The sequence below is a fragment of the Larus michahellis genome, chromosome 9, assembly GCF_964199755.1.
Source record: "Larus michahellis chromosome 9, bLarMic1.1, whole genome shotgun sequence".
Lineage (NCBI taxonomy): Eukaryota > Metazoa > Chordata > Aves > Charadriiformes > Laridae > Larus > Larus michahellis.
The window spans coordinates 50114145-50133191 of NC_133904.1; the positions used below are offsets into that span (position 1 = coordinate 50114145).

General features: G+C 43.4%; 1 protein-coding gene across 4 annotated transcripts; it reads left to right on the top strand.

Annotated features, from left to right (window-relative positions):
* The first annotated feature begins 183 nt into the window (after positions 1-183).
* Positions 184-13326, top strand: NSDHL (NAD(P) dependent 3-beta-hydroxysteroid dehydrogenase NSDHL). Of its 4 annotated transcripts, none has more exons than XM_074600516.1 (8): positions 184-240; positions 1841-1891; positions 4255-4416; positions 5355-5501; positions 6940-7068; positions 8995-9137; positions 10475-10577; positions 11298-13326. In XM_074600516.1, exons 2-8 carry the CDS (start codon positions 1871-1873, stop codon positions 11631-11633), a joined length of 1041 nt encoding a protein of 346 aa, XP_074456617.1. In that variant the 5' UTR covers positions 184-240; positions 1841-1870; the 3' UTR covers positions 11634-13326. The 4 variants fall into 4 exon arrangements, with proteins under 4 accessions (XP_074456617.1, XP_074456619.1, XP_074456621.1 ...); XM_074600518.1 differs by having other exon boundaries at positions 232-260; positions 11298-12299; XM_074600520.1 differs by lacking the exon at positions 184-240 and adding an exon at positions 250-360 and having other exon boundaries at positions 11298-12299.
* The last annotated feature ends 5721 nt before the right edge of the window (positions 13327-19047 follow it).

Consider the following 19047-nt stretch of genomic DNA (forward strand, 5'->3'; position numbering starts at 1 on the left):
GCGCCTCTCCCCCTTCCGTCAAGGCGATTGGCCGAAGGGAGGAGGCCGCGGGCCAATCAGCGAGCGAGAGCCGGCTAGCGCGATGCTCAGCCCAGGGCGGGCGGGAGGCGAGGCCGTGGGAGTGGGCGGGGTTTTCTGGAAGCGCCCGTGTCGATTGGTGGGCAGGAGGGAGGGGGTGGGGACGGGGGCGGGACCGGGCGTGAGGGCGGGCAGCGCGGGGCTGAGGGCGCCGGCGGTGCGGTGAGCGGAGGGGGGTCGGGGTGAGGGAGCCTGAGGGGCCTGAGGAGGCCTGGGGGGTCGTGAGGGGGCGGGCTGGAGGCAGCAAGGTCCGGGGGACCGCAGGGGGGCCCGGCGGGCGAGGCAGGTCGTGGGGGCTGTGGGGAAGGTCGTGGGGAGGGAAGCTGGGGTCTGAGGTGCTGGGGGTAGGGGAGGCCGCAGGGAAGAAGGGCAGGGTGGAAAGGGGTGTGAGGAAAGCTGGTGGGCTCTGGAAGGGTGGGAGGAGGGTGGAAGGGCTCTGGGATGGGGGTGGGGCGTGAAAGAGCTGGAGGGAAGTGAGATGGAGCATTTAAAAAATTGCATTTTGGAGAGGGGTAAGGCCTGTGTAAAGGGAGATGAGGGGGCAACTGGAGGGTAGATCACCCTGTGCCCATATTTTCAAACCAGCTTGGTGTTCCTGGCTGGACAGACACCAGTCCTGCCTGTTCTTTGGCTTTTTCCTTGCTATTTCAAAGGGCTTTTCAGAAAAATGAAAAACCAAGAGTGCCAAACTCTGTAGCTTGCAGTGAGCCAGTCCAGCAGATGTATTTGCTTGCATGAGGTGTGATACTGTGATAACTTTATAGCAACATTGGTGTAGCTGTTCTGGATCTCATCCAGTTGTGTTGGCACTAGTGTTTGTGAAGTGAGATGGGTCAGAGAGCTGCTCTGGCTGAAACCCAACTCAGGCAGAAAATGATTAATTTTCAGGTAGTCATAGCCTTGATTCATCTCAGTGCATGAATAGTACAAGATAGTGGGAAGCACTGACTAGAAATAAGGAAATCAAATTAGCCTCTAAAGCAGTAGTGTATCATAGCAACGGTTTAAAGTGACCGTAAAGCCATGAGGAATCTCAGTGTGCATCTTGTCTTTGTGTTGGAAACAGATCTGAATAGCATGTTGGCTTTTTCTGTCTTTCAATTATACCCCACACAGTAGGATCCCAGCTGAGTTGGGAATTTGGTTTGCTATTGCTGGGAGGAAGAGTGTATTTTAATGAAACCAGTGGCATCAACAGCCTGCGATGTGAAAACTTGGAAGATCTCACCACTGGCTCCCCTCTCTTTGCTGATGGGCACCAGTGAGTGCCGGTGTTTCTCCCGTGTTGCGTCTGCTGTTGTGGAACAGGCGGGCATGGTGCTGCTGAAGTGCTTGAACTTCAGTTTTATTTTTTTGTTCCAAACACCCTTGAGCAATTATATTTTTGAAGAGGACATTGCCAAAACCTGCAATTGTGTTCATGTTATCTGGAGTATAAATATTCAGACTTAAAGGAAGTGCATGAAGCTAGTACTAGCTAAAATAAAATGGTGCCTTTTTTATCAAGGGTATTTTACTATATTAAAATTATGCCTTTGAAAAAGCTATTTGATGTTACTGTTACTCTTGTACCGCTTATTTTGTTCATCAGGGCAGAAAGAATTAACTCACTCTTTTCATGCTTCTGCTTTAGCATAATGGCTTCAAACCTTGATTTCTATAACTTGAAACATGTTTAAAGGAAAAAAGTTTGGTTTGTGTTAATGGCATGCTTAAGTAAAGTATTGTATTGTGAATAAAATAATATTCTCCTTTTCTAAAGGAATCAGGTTGATAGTGAATCATCTGAGAAATGGCCACACGCCTCAGATCGGTAAGTTAAGGACTTAAATGGTGCTTTATGAAGCAGAAATGTATTTTCATAGATATTTCTTCTGAACATTACTGGGGAAGACATGAGACTGTTCCTGCATTAATACTAATTCTGGAGATATTGGTGGGGGAAATGTGATTTTCCAAGGAATCATTTGCTGCCGTTAGTTCCAAAGAGACCCAAGATGCTCCAATGTGCCCCAGAAGAACTCCAGTGGCTTTGTCAGTTTGCCAGATCCATTGGTCTGGAGATTTAGCCACTCCAGAACCATTTCTACATTCCTTATAACATTATTTCATGTTGTAGTGCAGATGAAGTCCCAGTTGAGGTCCCTGAGATCTGCTAGACCATTGTAACCTCTTTCTATGATTACTGCATGGAATACAGGAGGTTAGAATATGGAAAGAGTAACATTTTGATTAGCTCAGAGAGATGTTTGGACCTTACTCTTAGGAGTACAATTTATTAAACTGTTCTGTTACATTACTGGTGGTTCTTTTTTATAGAGAAATTTCTACCTTCTGAACTATTTTTTCATTAATTCATACAAAGCTTATGGAAGACCAGTGAATCTCAGATATTTAAGAAAAAAAGAAACCAGAAAAACCTCAATGTAGCATCGTGCTAGAGAGTGTGAGCAAACTGTTGTGTCTTCACAGCACAACACATTCATATGCTAAAATCAGTATAATCATGCATAGTTTGGCTTTCTACCTGCATTTTTTAAAACAGCTAATTAATTTAGGTGCAGCACTGTTAGCTGCAGTTATACTGATTCTGGTCATTGAGTTGGTTCATTCAGTACTTTCCCAAGAGGTGTGTGTACTAGATTGTATTTCATATTATAAATGTGTACTAAAGATTGTTTAAATAGTCTGCTTCTCATCACCAGTTAGAATACTTCCCTTTACTTGGGTGAGTGGAAAACTATCACACAGGAGAAACCTGGACTATCTTATCTGTACAGGTAGAAAATGTGTTTAGAGCCAGACAGAGGGCGTCGTTCTGCCGCTGTAAAACTTTAGTTCAGCACATCTAAGCGCAGTATGCTGTTCGAGTGCTCTCATTTTACGAAGAACACACTGGAATGAGAAAGGGTACAGGGAAGACAAGTAAAAATATCAATAGAACGGAGCAACTGCCTTCTGAGGAGGAGCTGAGAAGGCTGGACCCCTCAACGGGGAGAGGACACTGCAGAGGGGAGGCATGTCACAGCGTTTAGAGAGTCAGGAAGCTGACGAGTAAAGCAAATGCTAACCTGTTGTAGTGGGGGAATACAGGGAGAGTGAACTGCAGAGAGTCATCAGACTCACATATTCTTTGTATATCGTCTGTTCTCTTGCAACTATCAAAACCAAACAGACTGCTTTTTAAAAACTATTTTAATCAGACTGTGCTTTGCATGCACCATTCTAAATAACTGGTTATGCTTTAATGTAACTGAGAAACTATAGTGAACTCTTCTAATTTCAGTTGTGGATAATTGACACTTTCCAGTAGAGGCTTTGTTTAAGGATGTAGTACTTAGAAACTTCTGAACAATTGTCATCTTTGTGTGGTTTCACTGGGTTAAAATTCCCTTCAGCTCCATAGTATAACTGCAGAGGTGGGATTTTGTGTAGCAACAATAAGGAGTAAATCTATTTCCAACCAGGACAGAGCATTCTTTGTACAAAAGCTTCCTCAGACTTGTTGCTTGTATGTTCTATCTTGGTGGCAAGGTCTTCAGTCTCAGTCCAGTTAGACGAGTGACCAGACCGGAATCTGTTAATTAGTGACTCTAGCCATTGATTTTTTAAAAGCTTAAAAAAAGAAAGGAAGAACTAATGAGTAACTTAAAAGGATAAGTCTTGCCTTTACCTGATTGCTTTCTTGGCTTGGAGAAGCCTAAGTTTCACATGCTCTGAAAATGGTTTTGTCCTTGCTAATGGTGACAGTTTTAGTATTCTGAATTGTCTGTACCATGTGGCTGAAGCAAATTCTGTTTGCTTTACCATCAGGGCAGAGTTTGTTGGAGCCAGTCCTCTTTTTCTTCCCTCCTACATGAACCACTGGGTTATGAGACAGAGTCTTGCCCAATACAAACTAGCATGTGAGCCATGTGGATGATTAGCATTTCTGAACTTTTAAGTTACAGTGATAGCACAGACATATTGAAGAGTCTTTTGATATCTGAATTTAGACTCCTCCAATTAAACTAGCTACTGACTAGCTAAAAAATTCCGGCACATTAAGACTAGATGATCTCCGAAGGTCCCTTCCAACGCCTACAATTCTGTGATTCTGTGATCTCAGGAAGTTCAGATCAATTTACTTGCATGGTGTGTCTGCTTGCTAAAGGGCTTTTCTCCCTGTCTCTGCAGGCTGATAAGAAATGTACAGTGATTGGGGGGTCAGGATTCTTAGGCCAGCACATGGTGGAGCAGCTCCTGGAGAAGGGTTACATGGTCAATGTGTTTGATATTCAGAAGAGATTCGACAATGACAGAGTGCAGTTCTTCCTGGGAGACCTTTGCGACAAAGAGGTACAGACTAACAACAGTACATGACGTGGGTAGATAGAAATGGTATCTGTTTAAATAAATGTTCCTTCAAGCAGCTTACCGAGCCTTGCCTGAAGCACTAAAACACCCAAAGGCATTGCACAGGTGGTAAAAGGGTACCTAGATATACCTCGCAACCTTTCCCCGGGAAGTCGGTAGCCTGAGCAGTTTTCTGTGGAACCTTCATCTAAAACATTTAAAGAAATATACTTGATGTCTGCTTGAAGCTGAAAATAACAGAACTTGTTTCTGTATCATGATTTGCATTACTATTAGCTCAGATATGCAGTCTAATTACAGTCACTGTTGGTAATTCCATATGGGTGCTGTCCTGGCAAACTTCAGCTGCGTGACAATGGCAGAATGCATTATTCCTAACAGTTAAGGCACGCTAAAACCTTTTGCCTTAACTCAAGTCATGCATGTGAGCCTTGGCGAAAACATTTGCATGCAACATGAAGAGACGTCTCCCCACCAGTAGAAAGTATCGTGTCTCGGAGCTTTGTGCCAGTCATCTCAAACACAGACAGTGCCATGGGGTGCTGTTGGCTGTTAAACCTGCTGCTTGCTGAGTTTTCTAACTCCTGTCTCCAGGTAATTTTGAGTCTCAAACCTGCATTTGAGACTTTTGCAAGTAGTTAAGTCTAGGTAGCCTCCAGGTCTCAGAAAGTTCCCAGGTTCTTCTCTGGAAGGAAAAGATGACGTAGTGCTTTTTTGCCTAGCAAGGAGAGGACACTGTGAAGATCCTGGATGCTAATCCTATTCCAGCTGCCCACCTTTATGGAAAGAACATGACTTGAAATTTAGTGGTTTTATTTCCATGAGAAAAAGAACTGTGTTTTATTTCCTTCCTTTTTATTTTTTCTGGGTAGGCACTATTGCTGTTGCTTCATTGCTGTCTCACGTGATGTATCTTCTAGGCTTTGCTCCCGGCTTTACAAGGTGTGTCAGTGGCATTTCATTGTGCATCGCCAGCACCTTCAAGTGACAACAGGGAACTCTTTTATAAGGTGAATTTTATGGGAACCAAAGCAGTCATTGAAGCCTGCAAAGAAGCTGGAGTGCAGGTAAGGGTAGAAAAGCACATGGAGACTATAAGACTTGTGACTTAAAAAGTCACTAAGTGACTTTATAACAATTGCAGCATGGACCAATTTTAATCTAGTTTGATAGAGGAGCAAGGGTCTCTCAAATACTGAATTGCTACTTGTTCTGTGAAAATTAGTAGAAGAGAGGGACTCTGTTGGTCTCACACTTAGTGTCTGGTGTAAGCTCAGCCCATGTTTACCACAGAAAACCTACACGTTGCAATCTTCCTGACTGCAGGAAAACCATCTATTACAATTTGTCCTGCTAGATGTCTGGGAATCACCCACGGGAGAACCATGACTGACAAGTGTATTCTTTCATGCTTTAATAAGAGGACAGCTCTAAAGGTAGCTTATCCAGCAGAGGAAGTATTCATGGCATGTATTACCTACATGAATTCTTTGACATATAATGAGAAGAACACACTTATGCCATAATCTCAGTATAATTTGGTTTAGAAAGTCATTTGCCCACAAAAGAAAGAGCCAGAGGAAACCAGGCTGCTGTTCAGGCAAGTTTTTTGGTTTGTTTTTTTTTTCCTCATGTTATTTTGATATTGCATGAATTTTCATTTAAATTTTTAGCAAATTTTCAAGCGCAGTGCATGTGAAGATCCCTTACTTATTTTGGGACGAGACGTTGCCTTCAATGCATGCATTTTGCGCAGTGTCCATGTACAAATGCAGAAGTGATAATGTTTAGAATGAAATGATGTATATCACATAGGACTCCCAGCCCCACAGTTTGTTGTTGGTGTCGTGTCCCCCCCCCCGCCTCGTGTCATAAGCTGTTGTAGGAAATGGGCCATGCAGTGTTTACCTTCAGGCTTAGTCTGGATTCTGTCAGAGCGAGGAGTTAAGCCTTGTTGGGACTTGTTGGATCTACTCAACTTTCTATTACAATGTCGATCTTGTTTAAAGCCACATGTTTCTGATTACTGAAATACATCACTGACTTCCTGTTTTAAATCCACTGGGGTACGTTTTTATCCAACAAAAACACTCAAGATAAGAATTCTCTTTTGGTTTAACCTACCGTGATATTGTTATCATCAAGATGAGCAAATATATCTTAAAAACACTCATTGCGTGTTAAGTGCTAAAATGTGCCCAGCCTAGTGGGCACTCTGATTTTCCTGGAGATGTTTTCCCCTTGACTGGCTGCCTTGGATGTTGGTTGAAATGTTTTAATCTCCTTTAGGTAGCACTAAACAATGTGTCGCGTCAATTAAAAGAGTGGGAATTTTCTTACCTGCAGTTGCAGATCACCTTCTGTTAGCCTGTGTTCTTCTAGACTGAGTTTATTATCTGTAGAATCAGTTGATTAAACACTATCATTGTCTTTACTCAGCCTTCGTAAATAATGACCCTTTTGTCTTAGGCTTTAAACAACTATTTTCTTTCACATCTACTGCAGAAACTGGTGTTAACTAGCAGTGCCAGTGTCGTTTTTGAGGGCACAGACATAAAAAATGGATCAGAAGACCTCCCTTATGCAAAAAAACCTATCGACTATTACACAGAGACGAAGATCCTACAGGAAAAGGTATTTGTCATCATATGGTTAAGATTGTTATTTTTGATGCTTAAAACTGCACTCCTAAAAGTAGGACATGCCCTGGGGACACAACAGGCTCTTCAAGACTGAACAGATCTCTGTTGTTCTCCAGAATCTCTCTTTCATTAGAAAGAAGTATCTTGTTCTTACAGTTGTAAAGAAAATCTGTGAGAATCATGCACATGTAGCAATGTCTGCCAGAGTTTTCAGAGTATAACCGAAATAGAAAATTCCCTTCTTTTAGACAAATCTGCCAGATGTCAGCCCTCTTATTCTCAGCGAGGAGGCTAGTGGGCTGTGGATTCATTTGTTCTGTTACAGAGAAGGATAGTAGGTGTCTGTCGCTTGTGTCTTTCACAAGTGACTCACATCCTTTTCCATAGCCATGCTGATGGGTTGGTCCAGGGGATGCTTTCCTAGCAGCTGTTAAGCAGTCCAAATACATAAGTCATCAGTTATGTCTTCCTTGGCTGGTGAAACTCCTAAGTAGCGTACTCACTTAATAAAAAGAGAATATAATAAAGCTGTGACATAAATTACCAGGGAAGTTGAATGAAATAGTGTGTTATGCTACAGAGGTTGTTTCTAGAGAAAGAATAAAAGAATTGGCAGAGATGTCGCTTTCATTGCAAGAGCCATGTGATAATCCCGTTTCTGAACTGACCCAGCTTTGTTTTAAGAGCGGTTGAGGGGAGTTATTTTTCTGTGTTCCTACCGGAAGGCTGTTTCAGAACCACATTTACCTGATGTGGAGCCTGAAGGTACAGCTGGGATTGTGAACAAGTAACTGGGGAAGGAGAAGATAAGATGGAGATGTGGACAGACTGAGTTAAGGAGCATGCCAGCATAACAGCATGTTGTAAGCTAATGCTATTGGCCATATACTGAAAATATTCGTGTTAAAAAGATCTTTTTAACACTGTATTTGTGGTATAAATACGGTATGACAATGTTTAAAATCAAAGGGAGCAAGCATTTTTTGAGACTTTTTTCAGTGGCTTGCATTTTAGTCGTGGGAAGAATCTACGCTTTTTGTGCAAGAAGAATTTAGACTTGCTTCCATACTGAAGCTGACAGTAAAGTCAAATATTAGCCTCCAAAATTTTTTTTATGTTCCTTGAAAAGAGCTTAATTGAAAACGCAGCATAAAAACATCTGTTCGTTTGCAAGCATAATCACTTTGCAGTAAAGTGGACTAATAAAGTGGAAGCTTATGGGTAGCAATCAAGTCTAGCCCAATATGCTTGGAACTATGTCTTTGTTTTGGGTGAAACAGTGAAAGTATTCGCTGTTTATTTGTATGCGTTGCTCTTGGATTTTTAATAGAAAATTCAGCAGCTGTTAAAAATTAGTAGAACACATTGTTTGGAAACTCCCAATAGAATTAAATCTTCTTCAAAGATGCCTTGCTAAATCATCTTAGCACTTGGTGCTGCTGGTAAATGGGGTCACATCCCTTCTGAATGCCATCGAGAAGGCCCATGATGGAAATCTTCCATTGATTGATGAGAGAGACAGAGATTTAATTGCTTAGTGTCGTCCTTTTCTCCAACATGGCCATAAAGAATTCATGGAGTGAAGGAACTTTCAAAGCTCCTCTGGTTTCTATGGTGTTAAATGAAAGAGGCGAAGAGTTTCTTTCCTTTGCCTATCAATTCCTTAAGTGTTCAATAAGAAAAACAGATTTTTGTCTGTTTTTCTCATTAAAGAGAAGCGTTTTTCTCATTAAAGAGATGGGAACAAAGGAAGGATCATTTGTAAAGATATGGATAGACAGTAATTCTTCCACTGATGTCTTCCCAAGGAAATGGGGAATGCCCACCCCCTTTAGTGTTGTTCTTAGAATATATTACTAAGCCATATTTTTCTTCCCAGCCTTTCTCTCCTGATTTGGTTATCTTTTTTTCCCAACAGGAAGTGCTCAGTGCCAATGACCCAGGCAACAATTTCTTCACTACTGCTATTCGTCCCCATGGAATATTTGGTCCTAGAGACCCTCAGCTGGTTCCCATCCTCATCCAAGCAGCTAAGAGTGGCAAAATGAAGTTCGTAATTGGGTGAGCAAGGCTCAGCTATTTTATAGCTTTTATAGCTTTTGGTAAAATTGATGCTGAACCTACAAAGCCCTTTGGAAGAGAATAACATTATATCAGTAGTGGTGTTGTGGCATGGAAAAAAAGTACGTTTCTTTAATTTTTCACTTGTGATCCAGGATTCTTTTTTTGAAAAATCCTTCTGTGTTAGGAACTTATGAACACTCCCATGGTAAGTGTTCGTAATGCAAAAAGAGTATCAGTGGGGAAGGCTGACATAGCTTGAGCTGTCTTTGCATTGTCTAAAGAGCCATCCTTTTAAATATGAGATAGCTGAGATTACTTGCTGTTAATTTAGTTCTTGCAATTAAAAAAACTATATGGCATTGTTTTAGTATTTCTGATTATAAGATCAAGCATATTTGCCTTTTAATTGAGCCTTGCAGAGCTTCTAGTGGACCACTGAAATTTTAGAGCAAGAAATAGTTCAAGCTACTACTCAGCTTCTTCTTTACAGTTCACTTCTGAGTTGATCTCAGACTGACCTGTGAGCAGCAAACCTACAGAAACTCAAGGTTTCCACTTCGTGCAAGTCTACATTCTCTTCCAGCTCAAATGTGCATTCCTCATTTGAGTTTTCTGACCACCATACGGACCTGTGTACCCCTTCTAAGAAAGCAGATAAAAGCCATTCATCCATGAACAGAGGAAACGAAAATGATTCTTTCTCAGAATGTTGGGTTGTAGCAATACTGGTTTTGTGGCCAAATGAGTGTGGTGATGGTTTTGTAACAAACCATTTGTTTGATTTCACTGGACTCTTTCAAAGTGATACGCAGAATCACTTTCATTTTCTGTACCTATGTAGAAATAGATTTAATACAGTGGGTTAAATCTGATTCAGCTAGGGCTGAAGTTGGCTTCTTGAGGGAGTAAGTTTCATGAGCCAAGAAATTCATAATTGAAAGCTTGTCCTTAAATGACTGACTTTGTGCTAGTTACCCACTCTGTTTCTATTTATTGTGCTTCTGTGGATCACTCTGCTGATTCTGAGACCTGAGGATCTGCCATGCCTAGAAGCTTGGTAACTTGTGAGGTTTAAAAATGGTACTGTTACAGAAATGTAAACTTTGAGAGCCTTGACAAGAGCCGAGACAATAACAGTCTTTCCTCTGTCTCCAAAATAATATGTAGTGATTTCATGTCTCTGACGGGGTACAGCCTGAAGTCTCAGCACAAGAGAGCGGGAGAAGGGGAAACTTGGCATAAATATATCTTGTGTGAAAGTCTTTCCTTTTGCTACAAGTGGATTTTCAGCCTAACTTGCCTTAGGGCTGAACTTCTTTCTTTTGTCTGTGCAGGGATGGAAAGAACTTGGTAGATTTCACCTACGTGGAAAACGTGGTCCACGGACACATCCTGGCTGCAGAAAATCTTCAGAAAGGCTCTCCCCTGTGTGGGAAGGTAAGGAAGGAACTTGCGAGGGGACAGGAGTGGGTGTCCCCTAGCCGAACTTCATCTGCAAGCCTCGCTTGGCTTCATGTGTCTGCTCTGTAGTTCGTGCTGATTTCTGTCTGTACTGAACATCCGTCTTGGAGATGAGTGGAGCTGGCACACACAAATGGGCCAATTTTTTTCTGTCTGTGGGTATAATGAATGGTTGCCCATCTGGTGACCATTGTGTGCAACCGCATGAGCTGAGATGTATGAATATACTTTAACTGCATACTATAAACTCCTTGTGAAAGGAAATCCAGGCAGAATTGTGGGAGGCCAAGACGCGTACATATGAAACATAGTTATTTAGTTTTTATGATAGAGTTGAGAACAGGAGAAAGTTTTATAGATTTTCATGGCACCGCTGTGCTCTGGGCATGCGCTGTACGTACAGCTAGGATGCTTTAATGTTGCATTGTGTTGTGTCATTCGGTTTGTTTGACCATTTATGAGTAATCTGAACCTCTGGAGTGTCAGAAGTAGCTGGCTTGCTTAGCAGAGAAGGGGTTCATCACTTTCAGACAGAGGTGGCTAGTGCAAAGCAGTTCTTATGAAAATGTGTTCTCAGTCAAGTCAGGGATGTCACTCTCATCATGAACATGAGATGGGCCATCAGAGAGACAAATTTGTGAAAACCCCAATGATTTTATCATCTGGCTTTTTGCTTTTTGTCTTCCTCTCTTCCAGGCATTTCACATCACAAATGATGAACCAATTCCTTTTTGGGCTTTCATGTCCCGTATCTTGACTGGCTTGAACTACGATCCTCCCAAGTACCACATTCCCTATTGGCTGGCATATTACCTGGCCCTCTTCCTCTCTCTAGTGCTGTGGCTGCTAAGTCCGCTGGTCACCATCAAGGCCACTTTTACCCCTATGCGGGTAGCATTAGCTGGAACATTTCACTACTATAGCTGTGAACGAGCCAAAAGAGACATGGGCTACAAACCAGTGGTGAGCTTGGATGAAGCAATAACCAGGACTGTGCAGAGCTACCCCCACCTCCGCCGGGCTAAGGCCTGAGAAGTCCTAGATGGATTTTTTTCTACGTGATTTTTGTAATTGCTTTGACATCTTAACATGAACACTGAAGCAAATGTCACTAATTCTCCAGAACAGGGAGTTTTCCTGAAGTCCCTCCTCCTCCTCACCATTATCAAGGCGGCTTTATCTGGGTTGAAAAAAAAATCATTTGGAGCTGTGCTAACAGTTCTTTGATATGACTTCTTGTTTTGAAACAGCTGCTGAACCCTATGGACTATGAAAAAACACCCTGCTGTGCCCTCTTCAGTCCCAACCCCGCACATCAGCATTCCTTCCTCTTCTCTCTCCACCCTTCTCCTCTGTTTTGTTGCTCTGGTGATAACAGCTGCCTCTTCTCGTAGCTGCAGAGCGGTTAATGAAATACTTCTCATGGCTGGTTCCTCTCTGTGGTTTGGCTTTTTTTCTATACAAGAGCAATGAAGCAGAGGCTCATGCCAAAAAGGAGTTCTGCCACCATCTCTTAAATCATTGAAGCTGATTTTGTTATTCCCTCCATGATTGGTGGGTGATTTAGCTTCTTGCTGAGATATCAGGAGGAAACCTGAGAAAAGGCCGCTCTTTGTAAGGACGCATGCGCCTTTGATTTTGCAGGAGCCTATTTCTGTTAAAAAATAACCCAAATAAATCAAGAAGAAATGACTTCCTAATTTTGTGTTCCATCTCTGAAAGGGCAGATCCCACTCTGATAGGCAGGGCAGATCCCATCTCAGCATAAACAGGATTTTGAAGGGGGAGAAATCTTTGCTGTGGCTGTTGTCAGTCAGCACATACTATTTTACCATAGCTCGCTCACTTCCCGTAATGACTACGTTGGTTGGAAGATCCTACTGCACAAAGCTCACTTCTTGTCTGACATGTTATTGCTGGTAATAGTGATTTTTGTTGCTTTGACCACTTAGTACATGAAAAAAAATCTTTTCCACAAGATAATGGTTATCATAATACTATGTTCACCAAGCTGTTTAGTTTGACATTTGTATGAAGTGTACTTTACCCTATAATCTTTCTAAGTGCTTCAGTTCTGTTTTGTTTTTAAATCAAGAGTTTAGGTTAGAGCTGGAACTTCCCTCCGTGCCAGTTCCTGGCTCCCCAGGAGTTCTGGTGTTTCAAATTTCAGAAGTATGGGAAGTGCCTCACTCGATGAGCCTTAACCTCATCTGTGATCTTGATATGCTGCTGAGAAATTAGTTTTCTTTTAACTTCTGGCTGGTTTGTGGAGAGTTCTATGTTGGGCTTCTTTTTTTTTCTGGAAATTTTTATTTGCTGCTTTAACAGCTAGCTAATTTTACCAACTTTTACCTTGCTTGATCTTGAAGTAAATACTAGCGAGTTGCTTGGGCCAGTTCACACAGTTCTGGTTTGCACCAGTCAGCCACCTTGGGCTTTTTTTTTTTTTTCAGCCTGTAGGGTTAAATATTTAAAGCTTGAATTCTAGAGTGCAATTCTTCAGCAGCATTTTGTTCAAAAAAAAGCCTTGTGGTTCCTAGTTTTTCTGGAATCTGCTTGTGTCATCCCATATCCCATTTCAGTGGGAGACAGATGCTGCTTTCAAAGACCTAAGCTGTGTTAGCCTCTGTCTGATTCATCAATGTGCCGGCACAAATTTGGTGTTAATGGGAAGACTTTGTCCCCTGACTGTTTCTGTAAGTGTGTACCAGTGCCCCATCTGTATAAAAAAATGAAAACCAGCACAATTGTGACACATAAAAAGAACATTCATATGGTGAAACCACGCCTGGCTGAGAGCCATGGCTTTATTCCCAAGGTTTTGTAAAAGGCCAGGCACCTCACCTGCTTTACGGGGTGAGGAAGGACTGGAGTATGTTTGTTCCTTGCTCCTTGCTGTGCCCACTTCTAGTTTTTGTAACGTAGTCAACCGAGACTAAACTTGTAGCTCCTTACTAGAAGAATGGCCTCTTGTGAACATGGACAATTCAGACGCACCTCTGCTGTGTGCCGTGGAGGTGGCTGCGAAACCCAAGCTGGTAAGTACAGGAAGCCCCGAGGGACAGCCAGCGTGTTCCCGTCCAGAGGCTGCAGTGTTGCACAGAAAAGCTGGTGCTGCTTTTGGGACTCGTGGTGCAGCACAGCAGAGAACTTCAGCTCCTCGTCTGCCAAGTAAGGACAGCACTGGCCTCGCACAGAGAGGTGGTCGGTGAGAGAATAGGATTGTACTGAAGTGAAAGGAGCAAGCACTACGATTACTTGAAGTCAAAAATAAAATATAGGTAAAAGGACATTTTGGCCTCTAGATGGCATTTCCCAGCCAGATCTGCCTTGCTGCTTCAATCAGCCCCAAAAATGCTGTCTTTCAGTCCTTGGACACAGTTCCAGTGGAGGGTTACTCATCTCCCCGTTCTTTGGAGGACTGTCAAGGTAAGAGGTGAAGGTAACAACCAGAAGATGCTACAGAAACAAGAGGCACTGGAAGTTCAAGTCCGCTGGATAACAAGCAGCAGGCAACATGGTTTCGCTCACACGTCTGGTTAAAACAAGCAGGGTAAACCAGAGGTTTGCTTGTATGGGGGCGAGCAGTTTCCCAGAGCTGGGCACGGAAAGAAGCATTGCATCATGCTGAAGTTGGTTTGACTTGGTACTCCCTATATAATTAGGTCAGTTCCCAGCATTTCTTTTGGCAGACTGAGTAGCTTCTGTTTTCCAAAACAAGTAAACAGGGATTGTTGCTGTGGTGGAGCCTGACATCGCTGTGCCTCTACCCCTGGCCACAACAGAGGAGGAGTCTTGCTTTATCCAGAGCCTCTTCTATCCCTGATCAAGCTTCCTCCTCTCAACTCGTTTTCTCATCCTAATAAGCACCTGCTTAAGTCCCATCTTGTGTTCTCTGGGCAAGCCAATGAGATCCTTCTGTACTTTCCCGTGATTTATTTGTCATGCCACCTCTTTGCAACCTGTATCTATCTTTGTGTGTGTGTGTCAGCAAGCAGGAGGCTACAAAGCAAAATTGCCATTAACAAAATTTCCTTCCAAATATCTAGGGTCAAATGCAGTTGCAGTCTTTCGTTCTTAGTAATGCTCAACAGGAGCTGCTAAAGACTTCAAAGGCTTTACTAGAGCACTCTTGTCAAACTTCTTATCTCTCTCACTTTGCTTTCCTGGCTTTTTCTTGCTGCAGCTCCTAATTTTGCTGACCTGAGACTGTTTTTGGTTTGACAAGCTGTGGGAGAGATAAAGGAGATATCTTCTGTTGCTTACCCTAGAGAAAAGAGAGGGAGGGAAAGAGAGAGAGGAATAAAGTGCTTTTCAAAGTGGAGTTAAGGTAACCAAGAACCCCATTTCCTCTCTTACAGAGAGATTGCAAAGGCAACATACGCACAGGAGGAGTGTTACAGCCTAAGAAATACCTTTCAATCTTACCCTCAGAGTGTGGGGGAAGCTCTTGTCCAGACACACCTCAGTGCCAAAAAGGAAAAAGGATGGTTTGGTTGTAATTACTTGAAACAGGTAAGAGGAGCAATTGATGAAAAAGCAGGTCAGAAATTATCTTGCATGTCCAGTGAGGGAAAAAGGCATGGAGGCAAACTGAAGTCAAGCCTGAGGTGGATATGTAGGAGATTTCAGGTGGAGGATAACATTTGCCTCACACAAGTATGTGGTTACCACTGTGGAAGCTCAGTACCTTCAGTGACTTATAAGTACAGGGACCTACGCTGCATTACAGCGCTCCAGTACAGCCTTTTGTGAAACTGTGAAGGGGACACCTTTTGACTTAGTAAATCCTCGCGTATGTTGTTCAAATCTGCTGATGCTAGTGATCGCCAAGTACTGGTACGAGTTCCCACACCTTTCGGCACTGCAGAGCCAAACATGGCATGAGCGGGCTGGACTCTGCTCCTTGAGAGAATTGTTTACCAAGTTTCGCTAATGCTTGTGCAAGCCTTTGGAAAGTGCCAGGTCCACAGATGTAAGGGATGGTGCAACTTGGTCCTTATTATGGGAGAAGGAAAGCGACTTGTTTGCCTCAGAGCCCAGAGGAAGCTTGCTGAGCTGGTGATGAGAAATAAATAGGCATCTCCCTACTTGCAACAGAGCATGTTTGAGGTGTTTCTGGTACCCGATTGCACATGTTTTACTGTCTTAGCAATGCCATCAGGCTGGCACTGAGACCCAGCCTCTCTTTTGCCCGGCATTTGCTGACAAGATGATTTTGTCTCAGTGCTGAGAGCTCCTGACCTCCCGTGCAGGTGTGTCTTCATGACCATGGGTGAGATTATTGTATTCTAGCACTAAGTAGCCCAGGATATACGATTCTCTTCTGCTACCTGCTATTAGGAAGGTGAGGTCTGGCATTTTGGCAGTGCTTTGTAATGACACCTCATGAAAAACCAGTTTGATTCCCTTGTAACGAATGGGTGTAGTGGTTTTACACCCTTCTACTCATCACAGCTCTGCTCAGTCTCTACTGAGGCTTTGGTTTTCTGTCACCTTGGCAAGGGCCCAAAGGATTGGTGGGTTAGTCACCTTCATTCCACCTTCCATGCGAGGATGGGGGCCGGATAGTTACACAGGAGAAAGTGTTATGCCAAAACCAGGAAATGTTCCAATGGAGTTGAGTGCTCTGGAGTGATGTTGACCAATTTTTCACAACTAGAAGATACTAAAAAAATTTTTAAGCATATATTGTAGTAACTGTTCAAATAGAAGCTGGACTGGTCAGGGAGGCTGCATGCCTCAGGGCAGAAGTCCATTGCTGTCATAGGAATGGCAAGAATTGCTACGCTACTCGGCACAGCCACCTTTCCATAACATTGGCTGCCTGGATTTTGAGAGTTGAGCAGGTTCCTACCTTGTAGATATCCCTGTTTCTAAAGGTATGTGTACTGCACCTCTGGAATGGAATGTACTGTAGAGTTACGCAAACTGGTTTTAATCTGGCTGTTTCTGGAGGTGGTAGCAGTGTGCCCATGGCAGAAGAGAGTTTACGGCAGGCAGATTTACCCCAGCGAGAACAGATTGTGGTATAGGCATAACTGCAGTTCGCAGCCAGCCAAACCTGCCAGCCGGACCTCCTGCGGGGCTAGCTGGGAGCTTTCCTGCGCTTACCTCCGTACGGCCCATCTGCTAGCGTTTGGCTAAGGGGTCTCCTCTGGGACAGCTTCTGTCTTCAAGAAATGGAGAGCTCATATGCTGATGTTTCAGAGCGCTGGCGGTGTTTAATTCCCATTGCTCTGCCAAAAAACCCCAAAACCAGCCCGCCCCCAAACACAAAACTCTAATTGGAAAGTGTCTAGTTTGCAGCTCAGTCCTCAATTTGTCTGTTTTATTTCTTGGATGCAAGTGCCCTTCATACTTGCCATGTTCTCTCCTGGATACACTCGTCTTACACTATGGTCAAGTCACTTCTGTTTCTTTTTTTAAATTATTTTTTAATTTTTTTTCCCTAAACGGTCTGAGTCCTTTAAATCTTTTGCTGTTAGGCATTCTCTCCAGCCTATGGGTGGTTTCTGTGGCTGCAGCTTCCTTGTGTGATGCAATTTTCATGTCTCGCTGATCCCAAATGATCTGCTTTGCAGTGCACTAAGAATATAAGGGAGGCAGATAAACAGCAGTGAAACAAGCATCAACCAGTGCTAACTGTGAAACAGCTTTATGAGAGGTGCTTGTGCTTTTCTTGTGAAGGAGATTTAGGGAGAATCCATTTCTCGGTAAAGTGAGATACTCCAGGCTGAAATTTACCTACAGTTTTAACAGACAAATAATGTTTCTGAACTGGAGATGGGGAAACAAGGCTCTTCCGACCCGCTCCTCCCTCCTCCCCGCCGCAGGAGCGAGGATGTCTCCCTGGAGAAGATTGTGTTGTTGAAACAGAGCGATGGGACGTTCCTCCCGCTCTGGGCTGGGCTGGCATCTCTGACACACCTGGATGGTAACCTTACCTGTACCTTTGGCCCGTGGCCCAAGGAGGGAGTCCAATCTGCAGCAGGGTGGTGGTGGGGGATTTCAAGCCAGACCCACTTGGTTTTAACATAGTATAGAGGAAAAAATGCCCCTCTTGGATTCTGCTCCTGGACTGGTGAAGATAAAGGACTGTTGTTGTTGACTTCAGTATGTGCAGGGTTTGTGGCAGAGGTATGCAGGTTAACTGGGCTGTTTCCAGGTGAGGCTGGTCTTGCCAGTGAGACTGAGTTTGATGGCTTTCTCCTGAAGCATCATGAGTTTGTCAGAATTTAACCAGCTTGGAAAAGCTGCTCCTTCTTGCAGTGGTAAGAATTATAGTTTTGCTAGCTTCAAAGTAGCATCAGACTGTAGTTGCTGCTGCATATATTAGCAAAAAGACCCAGTTCCGCTCCTCCTACACACACATGTGCACACGCACACTGCATATTGAATGGAAATCTGGAGTCTTTATCCCTAAGCCTCTTCTAGAAGCTAGAGAGATGACGCTTCTGATCTCATTGTCTCAGTTAAGTGCCTAAAGTGAAGTAAATTAACTTTCCTTACAGACTTGCTGGACGGCCTTTTAGCCTCCGCTCTGGAGCGACCTGGTGGTGCTGCGTTTTGATGGCCCTGTGGCATGGTGCTTTTCCAGATGTCACACAAACCTGCCACTTGCTGGCAAAAAACCTTCTGCCTCTGGCCACTGCTGTGATTTTGAAATGCCATGTCATTAAACACGGAATATGCTGCTATAATTATGAGGGAGAAAAACACCCATCAGGGTTTCTGTGCCTGTTGGTGTGAGTGACATCCAGCTGTACTTTGGAAAGAGTGGTTTATCTAAGAGCTTAATTGGGATAAAACCACAAAGACTCGTCTGGGACTGATTGTCCCTATCTGTTCAAGCTGCTGAGCACCATAGATGTACTTATGAGCATTATTTGCGGTAAGGGAGTGCTGTGATCTGTGGTGACACGACAACCCTGGAAATCTCCAGCCAAGGTAAGCTGTCTGCATGGTCAGCCATGGTTATCTTCAACTGAACAAAGAGTATGAAAAGCCTTTTCTACAGGGGGGTAAAAGGAAAAAGAAAAAAAAAAGTGTGTTCCTATCCTACGCTCCTTACTGGGAAATAAAAGACAAAGCTGTGGTTTACATTAGTATACTTGTATAGTAACGTGTATGTACATAAATACTACATTTCATATTCTCCAGCCCTCTGGTATTGTCCTAGTCCATGTGAGAAAGACAGAAGGTCCCTTTCCATGTTCTGCCGGTCTTGGAAGACATCTGTTCTTGAGACTTCCATCTTTCCAGACTTGTTAAAGTGAGCTTTCTTGCTGTTAATTGGGAAACCCACTCCCTGGGAGGTCTGTGACGTTCATGCTGTCCTTGTACACTTCTCTGCTCCTCTTTAGCAACAGCCATGGCTAGAAGAGTTTCCCTGCTTTACTCTTTCTGCGGAAAGCGGTGTTTGGCAGCCATGCCCTAAATGGTG

Bases quoted from the DNA above. Each gene is read 5' to 3' on its own strand.
- NSDHL (XM_074600516.1), top strand. From the start codon at position 1,871: ATGGCCACACGCCTCAGATCG. The intron at 4,417-5,354 runs GTACAGACTAAC...TGTATCTTCTAG, and splicing joins GAGACCTTTGCGACAAAGAG to GCTTTGCTCCCGGCTTTACA. The intron at 7,069-8,994 runs GTATTTGTCATC...TTTTCCCAACAG, and splicing joins CGAAGATCCTACAGGAAAAG to GAAGTGCTCAGTGCCAATGA.